The sequence below is a fragment of the Colletotrichum karsti genome (assembly GCF_011947395.1).
Source record: "Colletotrichum karsti strain CkLH20 chromosome Unknown Scaffold45, whole genome shotgun sequence".
Lineage (NCBI taxonomy): Eukaryota > Fungi > Ascomycota > Sordariomycetes > Glomerellales > Glomerellaceae > Colletotrichum > Colletotrichum karsti.
Window position 1 is genome coordinate 235393 of NW_024065945.1, and position 17118 is coordinate 252510.

The window sequence follows — 17118 nt, forward strand, 5'->3', positions numbered from 1 at the left end:
AGGGTTAAGACGGCAATAGAAGGGTTGAGATCCATATTGCAGATGGCAGGTAGATAACGAGGTTGATGGAAAGGAGAGGGAGGAAAGGTTTTCTGTGGAAGAAAAAAAAGAGGTGAAAAGAAGTCGGGTAGGCAGACTTTGAAAGAAGGCAGGATGAGGCAAAAAGGTAGGCTGGTCGTGCGAAGGAACCTTGAAGTGTCCGATGGTACGTACCTCTTCCTCCAGATGGGAGAGGTCGTCCATAAGGTAGGATCCATCTCAGGTTGGTTCTTCCAGTCTTTATTTTGAACCGTTAGTACGGTATCTCCGTTGAATATTGTGAAGTCGAAGGAAGGTGCCCGGCGAAGCGAGAAAAGAAAAAGGCAGATCTGGTCTTCAAGCCTTCTGCAGTTCCTTCCTTCCTCGACCTCCTCCTCGTCCACACCACACCGACCCAAACATCACCACAAAAATTTCTTCCTCCTCATAGTACACTTGCGATGGAGCCTCCCGACGTTCCGGACTACTACGACGACCTCGGTGTCGAGCAAACGGCCACTGCCGAAGAGGTTAGACGAGCTCACAAGGTCCTGGCTCTGAAGCATCACCCGGACAAGCTCGGCCCCGGAAATTGTGGCGACGCGCACGAGTTTCGCAAGGTCAACTCACTTACCCCGCCGCAGAGAAAGGCTATTCCTAGCTAAACCGTCTGACATAGATCCAAGAAGCTTTCGAATTCCTTCGGGACGATGCAAAGCGGTACGAGTACGACCTCAACTACAAGAGCCTCCGACAGAAATGGAATCGGTACAGAGCATGGCAAAAGCATCAGGCGGAGGAAGAAGCCAAACGTCGGGAGGCTGAACGTCAAGCCCAGGAAGAAGTTGAACGCCAACGGGCCAGCCAAAGCTCTTGGACGAGAGAAGCACGCCAGAGAGCTGAGCGAAACGGAACCCCGACTGAAGCTCAACAAGACCAGTGGGAAGCTTTCCTAGTGGCAGAACGCATGATCAAGGAAAGAATCGCGGCCAAATGGACGGATATTCGAACCCGATGCGACAAGAAGATAACTGTCCGGGTGGATACGGCGGCGCAACGAGTGAGGAACCAAACTCACGAGAGATTGAGAAAGCGCGAAGAGGAGATTCGAAGGGAAATCGCACCTTTCTTCGAAGAAGAACGGCGCAAGGCCATCGCCAAGGCCATCGGCGAAGTTCACAGGCGCCTTGACGCAAGAGTGGAAGAGGACATCAAAGCTTTTCATCGAAAAAGGAAAGTTGAAGAGAAACGGATCATCAACCGGATGGAAGATCAGCGGAAAGTCTTTTACGAGCGAGCTCTCATGAGAGCAGCAGAAAAGGAAGCCGAAGAGAAGAGAAAGGCCATGGAAGACTTCCAGGCCCGTATCAGGGAATGGCAAGAAGAGAAAGCGGCCAGAGAGACCGTCGGCCGAGAATAAGAAGAAATTCGCAGGCAACAAGAGGCAACGAAAGCTTTCGAGAGATGGTAGGAAGAGGAGAGGCAGCGACTTGAAAGAAAAAGAGGGATGGATGGTCGAGTATCTCTTAAGAGAAGCGGCTCGCAAGGCGAGAAAGCAGCAGCAGCAAGCTGTCTTTAAGCGTCTCCGACGGGAGAAGAAAGAGAAGGCCGCTAGAAGAACAGAACAAGTGGCTAAGCAGACAGGTTGGAGCGAGAGAAGGTAGCGTGAGAGCGTCTCGAGAAGCTTGAGCTGGAAGAGAAGCTGAACGGAGAGCCTGGTCGGATGAATTGTGACCATCTCTGGTACAACGGGCAGAAGAAGAATGGAAAGACGACCTGGGGGTTGTGTGGACAGAAGAGAGCCACCTTCGCCTGGAAAGGTCTCCAGTGCGATCTTCTAGCTTGCCCGAAGTGCAAGGCTGGATATCGCGTTCTTTGAGTCATCTCAAGAGAGGGAATTAGCTTGGGTTGTGGAAACACGACTGTGTTTGGGGATTTGACTACGCAAATGCGTAGGGTTGGATATCAGAGATGAGGAGAGCTAGGTTTGTTGGTGTACTTCAGAAAGTTGCCAGGAATCACACTCGATAGGAAGAGGTTTTCAGTTGTTAAAGACCGCAACTGTACTAAATACAAACATAGATTTGTGGTTCCGCTGAGCATGGACAATAGTGGTGGTATTTGCCGGTCGCTTAACCTTGAACTCAGTCGATTCGCTGGATATTGCCACAGACATGGCCTGATAGTCAAGAGGTCCTTTGTGAGGTATGAGGTGTACAACCGTAGACTCACTGTTCCAACCGATTCACTACATCGCCGCCATCTCATCACGGCGCGCCGCCAGTAAACTTCAACTCCTGCCCAGAAACCCCCTGATCAACCTTCCCAATCCCCGGAATCTCCCCATTCCCACCCTGCATGACCGCCGCATAGTGATCCGCAACAAGCTGAATCCCCGACCCAAACCCCTTCCCGTCAAATTGACAATGGCCGCCATCGGGCTTGTTATTCGCCGTCTGCAGCTTGTTAATCTGCTCCGTCTTCAACCCCTTCTCCCCCGCGAGCTTCTCATACGTCTTCATCGTCGCGGCGATCGAGCCCTGCAGGTGCTGCAGCTCCTTCTGCGTCGACTGGTAGTGAATCCGCGTCTTCATCATCGCGTCCCGCGCCCCGGAGGTCACCGTCACCCGCGGCTCCATCGCGCCGCACCCCAGCATCACGCCGTTGCCCGCGTAGTTGCCCATGTGCGCCGGGATGAAGTACCCGGACAGCATGAGCGAGCCGCCGGAGATGCCGGTGAAGTAGACCTTGGAGGCGTTGAAGGCCATGTACTTGGGCAGCGTCTTCTGCACGAGGTCGTTGACGGCCTGCGCGTGCGCGACGCCGTCGGTGCGGTTGAAGCCGCGCCCGCCGCCCCAGTGGAGGTTCCGGTCGGGCGCGAGCACCGTCACGCCGGCCAGGCCGTCCTTGACGCCCTGGTTGGGCATGTCGAAAAAGGACTGGCCGCTGTCGCCGTGGAGAAGGACGTGCAGGCCGAGGTTGCCCTTGGCGTTGGGCTCTTTGCCGCCGCCTGGGACTTTGCTTGTTGTCGTGAAGTCTCCGGCCGGGCCGCTGATGCGGAACCGGATGTCGAGACCACTACAGAGTTGTGGTCAATACGTATTTTGTCTTCAAGGTGCTTTGGGCGTGGAGACTTACTTGACTTGCTCCGTCGTGTCGAGGATCACGGAGCCATCTCTGGCTTTCGTAATGCCTTGGGGGACCTTTTTGGCCTTGTCTGCGGGGGATTCTCCGCCCTGATTCTGTGGCAAGCTCTGAGCCAGACCTAGCAGGATGGCTAACCAAAGTAGCGCGCTGGCGTGGATGTGGGAGATGGCCCTCATATTGGGTCGCCGATATCAGCAAGCTCTCGCAGAGATCAAGTTGAGTATCGCCAGATATAGTGAGAGCCCCGTCGACAGCCTGGCTGCGTGCACAGAACCTGCGACCCGGAAAGGTGTTCACGGGGGTTAGCTTAGCATTTTATGTTCAATCAAGGAGTTCATCACACCCCGCAGAGTTCACCTCCGATCTGGCCATGTCTTGCATGAGAACTCACTCTCACACATAGCTGTGTCGGCCGGGGTAAGGGAAGGTTTTCTCGCGTGAGGTTTCATCTGGACTTTCCCAGCGTTTATTCGGATCGGGTTTGATCTTCCCGCTGTTCGTTTTACGCAGTGGGATGGATGTTTCCCGCCTCTGTGCGTTTCATTGAGATAATAAGGTTCGGAGGGGGCCACGTGCATTTCGGTTTGCTGTAAGAGATGGGATGAAAGAGGATCGATTATTCATCTTTCCTCCCAATGTTTGATAGCATGGAACATATGGCTTGGCACGATGTTTGTCGAAACTGTGTCGGCGAGTTGGTCTCGTTGGAAAACAAAACGGTTTCTTGGTATGAGGCCAGATGTTTGTTACGATGGATCCCGCGGTCCCCGCCCGGTAAGACCTGCCTCGGCATTTGATACTGACAAAATTCTATCGGGTGTCATTTTCAGGGTCCTGTAGGAGGATCCTGCTGTGTCTACGTAAGTTTATTGCCTTCCTCGGTCATGCTGGCGCGTGATGTGAACTATTCAGCCTCGGTTCCAGACTGTGAGGTTGCGGAAGAACATGCATATGTATTCGTCTGCAAAAAATGGAGTTGTGAACAACGTGTATTATTCTGCGGCTTCTTATAATGATTGGGAAGGTCTCAGCTAGGAACATGATAAAAGATATGGGAGTTGTCAGCCAGGGCTTGAGAGACGATGTGTTTGCAGTTGGACCAATGCACATGTTGTTCCAGAACATGCTTGTCGGCATTTAAATCGCGTAATTGTTGCACTTGGTTGCTAGGTTCCATTCTACGATCACCAGCCATGTTCTTTCCTAAGATTCAAAGGAAATCACAACCTTCTTCCCTCGTCCCCTCTGTCGGGCGGCTTCCCACGCTTCGGCCGCCTCATCAACAGAGAACACCGTCACAACGAGAGGCTTGGCAGACGCGTCATCGATCCTTTGGGATGCTCTCGACAATCTTTCAGAGTTGGGAGAGACGATAAAATAGACATATCGGACCCCGGGGTGGCTCGCAGACTCTGTTGGTCGACATCGCGCAAAAGCCCAGTTCGGTGCCGGGTCCGCCACTGTAATGATGACACTGTCGGCCTTCACAGTCTTCCAGCACTTCTTCAGAACTTCCCCGCCAACGGTGTCAAAGACGACGTCAACATCGTCGATGCTTGTTTCCCAGCCTTCTGCGTTGTAGTCGAACGTCTCTTGCGCCCCGAGCTCTCTCAGATTCCCGTGATTCCGAGGTGAAGCTAGCCCGATGACGTGGGCTCCGGCTACCTGGGTCATCAGCTGAACGGCAATGCTACCGACAGCACCCGATGCCCCGGTGATCAGCACTCTCATACCGGGCTTGAGACTTGAATGATCGACCATCGCTTCCCATACTGTAAGTAAGGGGATAGGCAGCGCCGAGGCTTCCTGGTGAGATATCCATTTCGGTTTTGGAGCAACCTCGTTTGAGGAGCAAATGGCGTACTCGGCCTGACCTTGGCCTTGGTCAGCCGAGATGAACGCGAAGACATCTTGACCAATCTCCAGAGAACCGTCATAGTCAGGCCCTAGGGCGGCGATGACGCCTGATATTTCGTGGCCCGGGATTCGCGTCGCGGTTTGGTAGAGTTCGGGCCATAGGACCTCGTCGCCGGTGACACCAGCAGCATAAACGCGAACTAGAATCTCGGCATTCTTTGGGACGGGCCTGGTCAATGATGTGGTAGTGGTGATCTTCGGGGAAGTGATGTCCCCAAGAATCTGAACGCCTTTCATCTTGTGAATTGTCGACGTGTTTAATGTTCGTGTACTGGATCTTGTATAACTGGGACATGCGTGCAACCTGATACCTATACTGCGTTGAAGAGCCTGGTTTAAGAAACAAACCCCTTATTTTGGCACCATGTGATGATGTGGTCATAGTCGTGTAAGCCGGGAATGCAAGCCGGGAAACCGGACATAGTGGGGCCGCCGCGGGTATCCGGATACCCGCTTTTGCGGCGAGAGCCCGATTTACCGTCCGCCGAAACTCCCAAAGCCTATGTTGCCCGCTTTTTGGGATTTTATTTGAAGGGCACATATATCGCAAAATAGCACAAATATCTGCAATGCAGATCTCGAGACTGTTGTAATTTACGCCTGAGTTATCGACACCCGGTTCCACCTGTTCCGTGCCTAGGTCAGCGGAAATCACTCTCGTCAACAAGTCGCTTGTGGGCAATTTGCCACACATTATCTCTTACAATCATGAACCGCACAGCCGAAAGCAACCAGTAGGTCTACCTTCAAAAAAGCTACACTATGCCGCACCGGATGCACTGCTGACTTTTCACAGTGGTCGCCCAAGAGAAACCGGCAAAGTCCTGTACGACTACGAGCTCGCCAACGCACCCGGCAAGTCCGTCGTCGGCCTCGAAGTAGTCTATCCCCCCAATGGATTCACCCCTCCTCATCGACACGCCGGTGCTACGGTTGTTGCTCAAGTAATTGAGGGGACGGTCTTGAGCGGGATGAACGGGAACCCGCCAAGGGTGTACGAGGTCGGCGAGAGTTTCATGGAAATGCCCGGCTGCCATCACACTGTGGGAGAGAACCCGAGCCAGGTTGATGTTGCGAAGCTTCATGCGGTGTTCATCGTCGATACTAGTGTTGTGAAGAAGGGATACGAGAATTTGACGGTGATTGACGAGGAATGGAAGTAGTAATTTGCACAGAATGTTACCAGAAGGGGTCATTGAGATACAATAGAGTTCTTCAGCTGTATTGACGCTTGACTCATCATCCTCACATAATAGTCTTATGGAATCTAAGAGCATGAACAATGAATACATGTAATTTTATTGGGTAAAAACATCTGATTTACAGATGACACTTCAGACTAAAATGGGCTTTGACTATCATTCAAAGATGCTGAGAAAATCCAAATGGGGTCATCTCTCTCCTCCAAGTATAATCCAGCGTAGCTGAAGCTGCTTCGGCAACATCCTTGCCAAAGAGACACTCTGCAAGATAAAGGGTCGCATCAAGCCCGCTAGTGATTCCTCCGCTAGTGATAATACGCAGACCTCTCTCTTCGTCGACTCCGCAATCAACGTAATGCTGCCTCACGACCCTGGTGCCGCCAGTCCCGTGCCGATTAGCAAACAGCGATAAGTCGGTCAGCCGCCCGTAATGAGCAGTGGCGGTTCGTCCAGATAGGATGCCGGCTTGGGCCAAGAAGAAAGCACCAGCACAGATAGACAAGATGAATCTCTCCTGGTGTTGTTTCCCACGGGACGGGAGCGAAAGAAATGCCTCAATAACTCTTGTGACGCTCGGTACGTTCGGCGGGTTATCGTTGGAGAAGCCATGGCCTCCTGGGATGAGGAGTACGTCGAAATCTGCAATGTGGGAGATCATCTTGTCGATGGTAACGTCGCGACCGATAGTGATGCCCTGGGGAGTAGAGACCCTGTCCTTGTCTGCAGCGACTGTCAATGTGCAGAGACGTTCTCCGGTGATGTTCTTAAAGTGAGATAAGACCTCGCAGGGTCCAGCGAAGTCCAAGAGATCCATGTTCTGCCATGCGACAATGGCGAAACGGGTGGGATTGGCGCACATGACGTCGTGGGCAGACATTTTGAGTTGTGATGGTTAGATTATTGAGTAGAGGAAACCGAACACTTAGTTGTCAATGTAGGGCTTGACTGGCAGCATTAGTCTTTGGGATGCAGATGTACGCGTGCAAGTTTATGTACATTCGAATGCATAGGCGCGGGATCCCGACATAGACTTCCGTCAAGTGTATTGCCACTGATTGATTCCCGATTATCCTTCCCGCAAATTCCTTTTATGTAGGACTTGTGCCAATGCAACATGTGCAACTTCCTACGGCAAGTCCTCTTTCATGAACAGCTCGACAAGTTTGCCAGTAGACAAAGTGACATTATTGAAAGTCCATAAGCTCACTTCCCATCCAGTGGGTGACTTCTGGCCCTAGATCACTCAAACTGTACCACCCGCAGACATCATCCATCGACCCGAGTGAAGTGATGATGTCCGCATCGACTCCTGATGTTTCAGTTTCTGAACCACGACTTGCCTGGCCCTCGTCACCCGACAGGCTGGGTACGCTGCTGGTGTTCGGAGTATTCTGACCATCAGCAATGATCTCCTTCTTCTTCATGCCCAACACATGTCGAGCGATGGTTTGTATTTCCTTGACGTTTTTCGCTGTCCTTGGCCACACTTCTCCCAAGGACGAAAGACACCCAATAGTGAGCCGGATCTGGTTTCTTGCAATGGCCAACTTGTCACCTTTTAGCAGAAAATTGCAAGCCGAGAGCAGCGCCAGGGTCCCTTCACTGACCATACAGGTAGTGAAAGGACTGTGATGAAAAGGCCGCACTGGCAATGCCAATAAGCGTATCTGTGACTCGATGGCTCTCAGAACTCTCACAGTATGAACGTTGATAAGATCTGAATTCGGTTTGTCGCGCGGGGGCTCGCGAGCACAGCTTGAGACGTTTTCCACCGCATTGAATCGGAGGTCTGACAACGGCCTGTGTAGTCCAATGGTGGCTCTGTGATCATCACGGTCAGAGCAGATTCTTACTGACAAAACCGAGGGTCACTTACACTCCGATCAACAACTGGGCTTGAAACATGATCTCGTCAATCTTCCCAGCCTTCGACATGACCTGTTGTCGGTCCTTCGGCAACAAAAGCACCCATCCGTCAATGATAGAGTCGGCCGACTGAATGAGGTGTGCAGAGTCGCCGGCCGAGGCGATCTTCGGTGTCGTGGATATCGCTTGAGCTGCACAGCGAACCGCGCTGATGAGATAGGCAAAGGAAGAAAAAGATGTCTGTTCTGGCGCGAATTCCCTGGAGTCAAAGTCTTCCAGAGTTTGTGGCTCGGGAATATCCTAGAGACATCAGTTTTGACTTGCACGGTAGGTGTCTGGATAGATGCCGTACTCACCCCTGATTCGTACTCTCCTTCATCGCATGGCAGTTCAACCGTTGCCTCTACATCCACTACCGTAAAGTTCATGGTCCCCAGTGTCCCAGCGTAGTAGGCATCGATTACGAACAACATCCACCACGTTCGCCTCCAGCATTCCGCCATCACAGGATCACCAAAGCTGTGGCTCTTCGCAAAATCGGCGTGGAACATCTTGATGTCAACCGCAACTCGTATCGCAACGTCCATTTGCTGCTTTGACTCATCCTTGAAGTTGTACCAGAACAATGCGATGGAATACAAAAGGCGACTTTGTACCAGAACCGGGTCGTCTGGTTGCGACTGCGACAGGCACGACTCAGCATGGTCTTTTAGAACCGGGGACCATTCTTTGGCTGCGTAGATATGCCCCATCAACCGCATTACTGCGATGACCGGTTCAAAGTTGAATGATATGCTGGGGTCTTTGTGAAGGCGTAGCAGGTGTTTGTGTGGTAAAAGAAAGGGATGAAAATGATGGAAGTTCTTGTAGTAAGAACTAATCAGTAAGTCGTTCTCAATGTTCTCCGTGCCAGTAGATGGCGTCGTAGATGGTATGGTTTCATCGCCAACGGTTATGCCATCGAGGAGCTCAAAGCCGGCGAGTCCTGGTGACGTCGAGGATGATGGCCCTTGTAGTCTTGTTCGACTGGACTGGGACGGCTGCGGAGGTGGTGATATCTCGTTCGATAAAACAGTGATACATTGAGGTTCGGCAAGGCGTTTGCGACGCTCAGCCAAAGCCGCACGATCCAAACCTCCTCGTCGTGAAGGAGCGTAGCTGCATTGTTTCTCAAATTCCAGGCATCGACTGCACTGTGGTCGCTTGTTGTCGCATTTGAGGTGCCTAGATCGACACGGCAAGCAAGCTAAAGACGATCGAGTCGCTGCCTGCGTCCGAGACGTTGTTGCGTTGGAAGGATCCATCATGAATGGCCATGGGCGGGCAAATCTTGGTTGGTGGGTTCATCGCAAGCTTTGAGCTGAGCGGGGATCCGACACGGGAATCCGGGTATTCGGGTACTCGATCCGGGATAGCGGCATGGGAACTCGGATATCAGCGCCTGTGATGGTGATGACAAAGGGCTCCCACTAGGCGGTCTTAGAGCACGACCCATACAACGAGTTTTTACCTGGTGAAACGATGATTCTGCTGAACGATGTATGGCCATTTATTACATATGTAGCTTGTCGAGCTGCCTAGATGCAGTCTTACATCTTGCGCATTATCTTTGGTATCAAGTCAAAACTTCTACTTATTCAGTTGATTTCGGAGAACAACTTCCACAATCTGTAACCATGTCGGTCTCAATTGTAATCATTGGAGCTGGGTTTGCTGGAGTCTGGAGCGCTCTGTCAGCCAAGCGTCTCATCAACCTCAAAGACAAAGGGAACGCCGTCAAAGTCCTTGTCGTCGCCCCCGAACCGTCCCTGGCCATCCGACCCAGGCTTTACGAAGCCAATACTTCCAACATGTTTCATCACCTTGGCCCTTTATTCGAATCTGCTGGAATCGAGTTTCTGCAGGGCAGAGCCGAGACTATCAACACCACATCAAAGAGCGTCCAAGTCCGATCAACAGATAACCAGGCAGTAGTTGTCGAATACAATCAGCTCATACTAGCAGCTGGCAGCTCTCTGAACCGACCTCAAAGCGTTTCTGGCATCGAGGAGCATGCATTTGACATCGACACTCTGGACTCTGCAGCCGTCTTCGATCGTCACCTGAAGACTCTTCCTTCTCTCGAGGAAAGCACAGCACGTAACACGTTTGTGGTGTGTGGTGCCGGCTTCTCTGGAATCGAGCTTGCAGCAGAGCTACCCAGCCGACTTACACACATCAATAGTCCCAAGATCATTCTGGTCGAAAGTGCGGAGGAGCTTGGCCCTGAACTTGGCCCAGGCCCGCGTCCAACCATCAAGAAGGCCCTGAAAGAGCTTGGAGTCGAAGTCAGACTCGGATCTCCAGTATCTGCAGTCGATGCAGAGGGAGTAGAACTGGCATCAGGCGAGCGCATTCCAGCCGAAACAGTTATTTGGACTGCCGGGATGAGAGCTTCGACGTTGGCGAAGCAGATTCCCGGGCCCAAGGACGCTCTCGGCCGATTGCATGTCAACCGCTTTCTCCAAACCGAAGCCAATTACAACGTCTTCGCCACCGGTGACACTGCCTTTGCCCTCGCAGATACCGAAGGACATCATGCCTTGATGTCATGCCAGCACGCCTTGCAGCTTGGACGCGTGTCGGGACACAATGCCGCGGCCGCGGTCCTCGGTGAGCCGATGACTGAGTACACTCAGGCGGCTTACAACTGCTGCCTCGATCTTGGTTCCTGGGGTGCAGTGATTACTGGCGGGTGGGAGAGGGAGGTCAAGTTCACTGGGGACAAGGCAAAAAGAGTAAAGGAGTTCATCAACCAAAAGTTGATCTACCCTCCTGATGACGCTCAGAAAGCTTTCGACCTAGCGAACCCTATTGGACCCGACTCAGATGAGATATTCAAGTACATGCTTGCGATGGTGGAATGAGTTACGCAATACCGCTGAGTAACTTTTGTGTCTATAAACCTCAACTCAATGTATGCATTCTGCAACGAACTGGCCTGGTAATAAAAGCTCTCGTATCAACTCGGCAGTCGTGGGTGCTGCCCCTCCATCATGACTTCAACCCTCCTTGTGCCGCGTGAGCATCAAAGCCCCTTCAGCTGATAGGTAGCGTCTGAATGTGAAGTACATAAGAAGGCTATTCAACTTTGATCAGACGCTTTCGAACCTTGAGAACTTGAAATGCCATGACGTCATGAATGTCACTCCGTTTAAGGAGCACTGCCCGCCGGGATTGGTCTGGCCGATGGTGACATGCGCCCCAATGATCCAATGTTTGGTGGACATCACCGCCCCCACAGCATGTCCCGCCTTCGGACCACAGCAGACCGATGCGGAGCGGAGTAGCCGATGCCACGTCTCAACTCCGATTCACGATAAAGCAACTCTTCTGACCTGGTTTCATTGATCAGAGAAGATACAGTTTTTACCGAGAACTTTCCTGAATTTACCTTGCCAACAACTCGCCAAAATGTCTATGTCCACGGATGACTGCCAGAAGACCCGGGAGGGCTTCCCCCGCCCATTCCCGAACACCCCGTCCAACGTGTTGGACCAGCTCAAGGTGACCGGAAAGGTCATTGTGGTGACAGGTGCTGCTGATGGTATTGGCCTGGCCGTTTCGGAGGCCATGGCTGAAGCTGGCGGTAATGTCGCTCTATGGTACAACTCGTGAGTTCCCAACTCAATCATACTGGTTGCGGGGGGTTTCTGACGTATCTGGGACAGAAATGACGCTGCTATTAAGAGGTCCGAAGAGTTGGCAAGCACACACAATGTGAAAACCGAGGCTTACAAGGTTGATGGTAAGATAATATTGATTTGATATGAGATGAGGATAGAGATCAGTATGGCTAACTGAATCGCAGTTTCCGAGTCAACACAGGTCCAAGAGACGATTGCAAAAGTTCTGAAAGACTTTGGCAAGATTGATGTCTTCATTGCCAATGCTGGTGAGCTTTTCAATGCGTTAGTATTTGCACTAGGACACCCGACTGACACGTTCTGCAGGCATGGCCATTTCGAAGCCAATTCTGGAGCAGACTCTGGACGAATACAGGAAACAGATGTCTGTAAACGGTAAGTCTACACAGTTTCATGCACCATGAGAGGCCTTCACTCATTTTTCTTCAGTTGACGGCATCGTCTACTGCTCAAAGTACGCCGGCGAGGTCTTCCACCGTCAAGGTTTTGGCAACCTCATCATCACATCCAGCATGAGTGGACACATCGTCAACGTTCCCGTTGACCAACCAGTCTACAACGCCACCAAGGCGTACGTAACGCACTTCGGAAAGTCTCTTGCGCGAGAATGGCGCGAGTTCGCGCGGGTGAACATCGTGTCTCCTGGTTTCTTCGACACGAAGATGGGTGCTGGTCCTCAGGCCCTGCAAGAAGCGTATCGTATGGCGGCACTCGGAAGACAAGGTCACACCAAGGAGATCAAGGGATTGTACCTTTACCTTGCAAGTGATGCGTCTACCTACATGACGGGTAGCGATGTCATCATTGATGGTGGTTATGTCTTGCCATGAGCGGGATCACTGGTCGGAAAAGAATGCGCTCATTGAGATTAAGAGATTTTGCCATAGGATAGACTCTAGAGCTAGATGCATTATCATTTATTCACTTGCGCTCGCAGTATGAGAATTTGTCCAGCTTTTGCGTAGTTTGAAGTCGTAAGAATCTTGGTTTTTCGTCGTGAACGAATGATTTATTTGAGATTGATGAGCAGTTAGGTCCTATGTCACCGCCATTGCACTTTACGTGGTCCAGTCCCCAAGCAACAGATCCAAAGGCATGTTGTCCATGAAGTCTAAAGATGCCTCGTTCAGTAGCATGCGAAGACTAGGATCCGCCGTGTCATCCCCAAAGACTGGTTGACACTCCCCATAGAAAGCAAAATCGTTCTCGCTGGGCAGTTCCATGAACTCCTGGGTAGAAGTCATCATGGTGGTATCGGGATATACCGTTACAGCTTCCTGGCCGACGTGCATAGCTCCAAAGCCGCTCGAATCTAGCTCGAGATCCAGCGGTGGGAGAAACTGGAACTGACTGTGAATGCGATCCAGCATCTCCAAGCATCGCTTGGCTGAGCGGCTCTTCATTTCCAGAGTCTTTAAGCAGACGCGAGATTTCGAGACGGAATGCTGCCAAGCTACCCTGTCCTCCTCTGATCGGCTGCTCTCGGTGAGGTAGTTGGCTTCAAGGACCAGTGTAGCCTGAAACAAGAAGTACGTGGCGTACCATATGAGGCCGTGATGCAGGGAGGCTTCATTAGCCATGCAGAATGTTGCAATGTCGTGTATGCTTTGCATGGCAACTTGGAGACATTTCTCCTCAGCACTGACTTTTGTCGGGAGGTAGCTGTGGTGTTTCTGGCTTCCACGCCACAAGAGGATCCGAAGGTTTTGTTCTTTCCACAATACGACGGCTCTTGGTGCTCTAAACCACATTGGACAATCCATAGCCAGGAAGTATCCGGGTAAGTTTTGTCGCCAACGGTTTAGATCTCGCTCCATGGCCTCGGCCACTCGGTATTCTACCTTGGTTCCTGCGGTCTTTGCAAGAAGGAATTCGTGGTAGACCGCATCGGCTGTTTTCGCGAGTTGTGCTTGACAGATTATCGCGGAATATGTAGTCGGATAATTGACTGCCAGAGGAACGGGCGCTTTGAAGGAGAGTTCCTGGAGACTTTGTTAACATGGATTAAGGACTGGTATGAGATTTGCTGAGTGGCATACCTTATCATCGATGTTGCGCGGTATCCTCGTATCGATGAATTCGTCGGACATTGTGGGCGGTCGTCCGGTAGTGATGTTGAATCCACTCTCAAAGCAGTATATGGTCCAGAACAATTGCCGACGGCGCTCATGGCCGAGGGTATCTTCGGGCCCAGGCGGTTCACGATGCAAGCCCAGTCCCAGTGCCATTCTGTACGCCAGACCAACGAAGTTGTAGCCCGTGTTGGTGCGGTCTCGCTTTTGAAGGTAGTTGCCCATTAGTAAGAATGCTTGCACTGTTTCGATCGTGCCCGACTCCAACATCTGGATTGAAAGACTCGACCTCGCGGCGCTGTAGTAGCCTGACTGGAGGTGCTCTGGCTCACTGCTGGATAACCAGTGACCAATAGTCAGAACCATGTGATACACAACGCGCCATGGCGAACTTGCAAGTCGTTGTCGATGTCCGGCGTTAACTCTCTCCCGGAATGTTTTCTCGTGCAGTATTGGATAGCATGTGTTGTACAGGAGGAAATATGAGTCTATCAGACGGCTTGTGATATATGATGCTGGCAGGTCAAGACTTTCAGGCGGAGGAAGCCCAGCTGAACTCGACGATTGCCGTCTACGTTTTCGTTGTGGTGTGGGGTGGCCCTGCTTGGATGTGTTTGACACATGGATGACGGAGTCTATTTCTCCAAGGAGTTGCGACCCAGAACTGCTTCCTGTGTGACGCGACCCGTCAATTAGCCCATATGCAGTTATTGAAACATCAAGTAAGAATGCTCACCAAGGTAACCAGAATCGTGACTTGAAAGCATAGCCATGCCATCGTTTTCATGGGAAGATGACTTGAATTCCGGTGATAATGACCCCTCGTGCCATTCGTAGCTGTGCGGCGTGACTTCGTCTGATTCTTCCGGGGTATGTGATGTGTCGTCATTGTCTACCACCCGAGAATGGGTCTGGTTCAGAGCAGACTCGATATCGAGATCGGGATTCAACGACCGCAGCAGGTTCTGGAGCTGTGTGCACCGAAGCTCTGCGGCGTCCAAGTTCTTCCGGGTGAGAGGCGTCCGATCAGGTGGGCTCTCGAAACTGCATGTCTTTCCCGTTTTGGCGCAGTAAGAGCATGGGTCGTTCGATGCGTTGCCTCTCATGCATCGGCTCTTTCTCTTCTGACAGTTGACGCAAGCCCGGACGGTTGCCGTGTTGGAGCACCTGGACTGCGACGCTTGCATCTTGGCCGCTGGAGGAGGCTGTACCAATTCTCACAAGGGTAGGTAATTCAACTCGTGCCACTCAACCCGGTATCCGCTGGTACATGAATAAAGCTTTCCGACTTTGAGGTAGGTTTCGAAATTCATGCATGCCGATGCTCTTTGATACCTCCACACCAGCTGCTGGTTGTAGTTGAAGCCACAACTAAGCTACCCCTCAGAGGCCATGATGATCGGAGCACTGTCGCCCGAAGACCCAAAGCCACACCCTGGCCACTGATCCTGGCGCAAATCATCGGGGATAATCGGACATAACGTGACTTGACAAGCTTGAAGATCCGAGCATGCGATTGAAAGCTTTTCTAGATATCTATCAACGCAAAGTGTTCTGCGGTTATGATGCTTGCTGAAGACTTGGCTTTTCAATCAATTGTGTTCGTAATGAGAGCTTTTTATCACGCAGTACTTTTCAACTTACCCGAATTTAGCTGATGGACACGTCTAGTCGTGTTGAAGCTAGCTGAGAGATATTCCAAATGTTGCGGTGGCCAGGTAAGCAATATTAGATGGCCGTAGAGAGACTAAGTTATTTCGCCAGAATGTTGATTATTTTCAACTCAAAGAATTGTCTCAGCCGGAAGTAAATAAAGTCCTTGTTCATGCCGGCTTATGTGAGAATGGCAGCTAAATGAGCCCTTGCTGTACCATCGGCAGTCGGGCTTCATCGGCAACCCGATCGTAATGGGTCTCGGCAACATACAAGGTTTTGTGTTTCACCACGCGCGCGGCTCGGGAAACAAATTATACAATTCAATCCAGGCTTGGTCTGGAACTTTAGGTGAGAATGATAGCTGTCCATGTTATGGACTGGCCGGGGATATTAAATGCTCGTGAGGCAATCTAAGATGTCAGGCAGGGTTTGCTGAGGTCGGCTGAAAGAGAATAGAACTAAACTCAGATTTGTTCTTCCCGAATCATTGCAATTAATATGAAAGCTTGATTTGGATTAGATCACTGGGCTGTGTGGAGTCGTCACCAAACGAATTGGATGAACTACTGTTTCTTACCTGGTAGACGGACTTCAATGATGCTTGCAGATGATAAGGCACCACGGGTCTTTTGGATCTCTACATCTTTGACATATTGCGAGTATAAAGAGGCATATCTCTTTCAATTCTAGAAGACTCAACTCACACAGTTTCTCCTCGACAGAACATCACCATCCTCCACAGACCCTACACATTTCCAGTTGACTCCTTTGCTGCTACACCAAGTTTCACTTCAACCAAAATGCGCGTATCTTCTTCCTTTTCTATAGGCGTCAGCGCTATGTTCGGTGTCTCGACTTTGGCCAACTGTCAACCCACTGCCACCAACCTTCCCAACTGCCCTCCCCGTCCGGCAAACGCAGCCGAGCAGCGAGCCATCTTCAATGACTTCGTCAACGACTTCTATGTTGAGAAGAACACTACAAAAGCTCTTCTGAACCACCAAGCTGAGGATTACATCCAACACAATCCCAACGTGCTCTCTGGTCGGCAAGCCTCCATTGACTTCTTGGCGACCCTCGTTACGCCGGATGGGGTCAACATGACCATCATTCATAACAACTTCGACGATAATACGGGCTATATTCACTACCGCCTCGATACCCTTGGTGCCTCTCAGCCTACAGCTATTGTGGACATCTTCCGCTTCAACGGGACCTGCATCGTGGAGCACTGGGACGTGATCCAGGAACGCCCTGCCAACGCCACGAACCCCCTTGCGTTGTTTTGAAGAAGAACACCAAGACTTTTGCAGAGAATTTGACGCTCCCAGTTTCCGCGTTGGGTGCATAACTATGAGAGGATGTACAAGACGGACATGGAATTGGCAATGATGTCAGGTTTTTAAAGGACCAGATCGGAAAACGATGTACTAGGGCCATGAATTGGAACATGACGATGTTGATCGAAAACATCGCTGATACAATCTGAATCAAAAGATACTGCCATCGGACTATGATCGACTTAAAGTGAATTCATTGGTATCTGTTTGCTGA

General features: G+C 51.3%; 10 protein-coding genes across 10 annotated transcripts; 5 read left to right on the top strand and 5 right to left on the bottom strand.

Annotated features, from left to right (window-relative positions):
- Positions 1-479: 479 nt before the first annotated feature.
- CkaCkLH20_11085 (DnaJ domain-containing protein) lies at positions 480-1438 on the top strand (the record flags this gene model as incomplete). The annotated part of the gene is made up of 2 exons (XM_038893799.1): positions 480-638; positions 698-1438. 2 exons carry the CDS (start codon positions 480-482, stop codon positions 1436-1438), a joined length of 900 nt encoding a protein of 299 aa, XP_038740899.1.
- An 847-nt stretch (positions 1439-2285) lies between these two features.
- On the bottom strand, positions 2286-3341 carry CkaCkLH20_11086 (uncharacterized protein; the record flags this gene model as incomplete). The annotated part of the gene is made up of 2 exons (XM_038893800.1): positions 2286-3096; positions 3157-3341. 2 exons carry the CDS (start codon positions 3339-3341, stop codon positions 2286-2288), a joined length of 996 nt encoding a protein of 331 aa, XP_038740900.1.
- A 1027-nt stretch (positions 3342-4368) lies between these two features.
- Positions 4369-5319, bottom strand: CkaCkLH20_11087 (uncharacterized protein; the record flags this gene model as incomplete). The annotated part of the gene is made up of 1 exon (XM_038893801.1): positions 4369-5319. The coding sequence occupies one exon, from the start codon at positions 5317-5319 to the stop codon at positions 4369-4371; it is 951 nt and encodes a 316-aa protein (XP_038740901.1).
- A 471-nt stretch (positions 5320-5790) lies between these two features.
- CkaCkLH20_11088 (uncharacterized protein) lies at positions 5791-6245 on the top strand (the record flags this gene model as incomplete). Its single annotated transcript, XM_038893802.1, has 2 exons — positions 5791-5816; positions 5879-6245. The coding sequence occupies 2 exons, from the start codon at positions 5791-5793 to the stop codon at positions 6243-6245; spliced, it is 393 nt and encodes a 130-aa protein (XP_038740902.1).
- Positions 6246-6444: 199 nt separating this feature from the next.
- On the bottom strand, positions 6445-7161 carry CkaCkLH20_11089 (uncharacterized protein; the record flags this gene model as incomplete). Its single annotated transcript, XM_038893803.1, has 1 exon — positions 6445-7161. One exon carries the CDS (start codon positions 7159-7161, stop codon positions 6445-6447), a length of 717 nt encoding a protein of 238 aa, XP_038740903.1.
- A 995-nt stretch (positions 7162-8156) lies between these two features.
- CkaCkLH20_11090 (C6 zinc finger protein) lies at positions 8157-8971 on the bottom strand (the record flags this gene model as incomplete). The annotated part of the gene is made up of 2 exons (XM_038893804.1): positions 8157-8450; positions 8507-8971. The coding sequence occupies 2 exons, from the start codon at positions 8969-8971 to the stop codon at positions 8157-8159; spliced, it is 759 nt and encodes a 252-aa protein (XP_038740904.1).
- Positions 8972-9826: 855 nt separating this feature from the next.
- On the top strand, positions 9827-11056 carry CkaCkLH20_11091 (uncharacterized protein; the record flags this gene model as incomplete). Its single annotated transcript, XM_038893805.1, has 1 exon — positions 9827-11056. One exon carries the CDS (start codon positions 9827-9829, stop codon positions 11054-11056), a length of 1230 nt encoding a protein of 409 aa, XP_038740905.1.
- A 547-nt stretch (positions 11057-11603) lies between these two features.
- CkaCkLH20_11092 (uncharacterized protein) lies at positions 11604-12666 on the top strand (the record flags this gene model as incomplete). The annotated part of the gene is made up of 5 exons (XM_038893806.1): positions 11604-11803; positions 11861-11937; positions 12001-12084; positions 12143-12211; positions 12266-12666. 5 exons carry the CDS (start codon positions 11604-11606, stop codon positions 12664-12666), a joined length of 831 nt encoding a protein of 276 aa, XP_038740906.1.
- A 228-nt stretch (positions 12667-12894) lies between these two features.
- CkaCkLH20_11093 (uncharacterized protein) lies at positions 12895-14133 on the bottom strand (the record flags this gene model as incomplete). Its single annotated transcript, XM_038893807.1, has 2 exons — positions 12895-13818; positions 13876-14133. 2 exons carry the CDS (start codon positions 14131-14133, stop codon positions 12895-12897), a joined length of 1182 nt encoding a protein of 393 aa, XP_038740907.1.
- Positions 14134-16364: 2231 nt separating this feature from the next.
- CkaCkLH20_11094 (uncharacterized protein) lies at positions 16365-16853 on the top strand (the record flags this gene model as incomplete). The annotated part of the gene is made up of 1 exon (XM_038893808.1): positions 16365-16853. One exon carries the CDS (start codon positions 16365-16367, stop codon positions 16851-16853), a length of 489 nt encoding a protein of 162 aa, XP_038740908.1.
- Between the last annotated feature and the right edge of the window lie 265 nt (positions 16854-17118).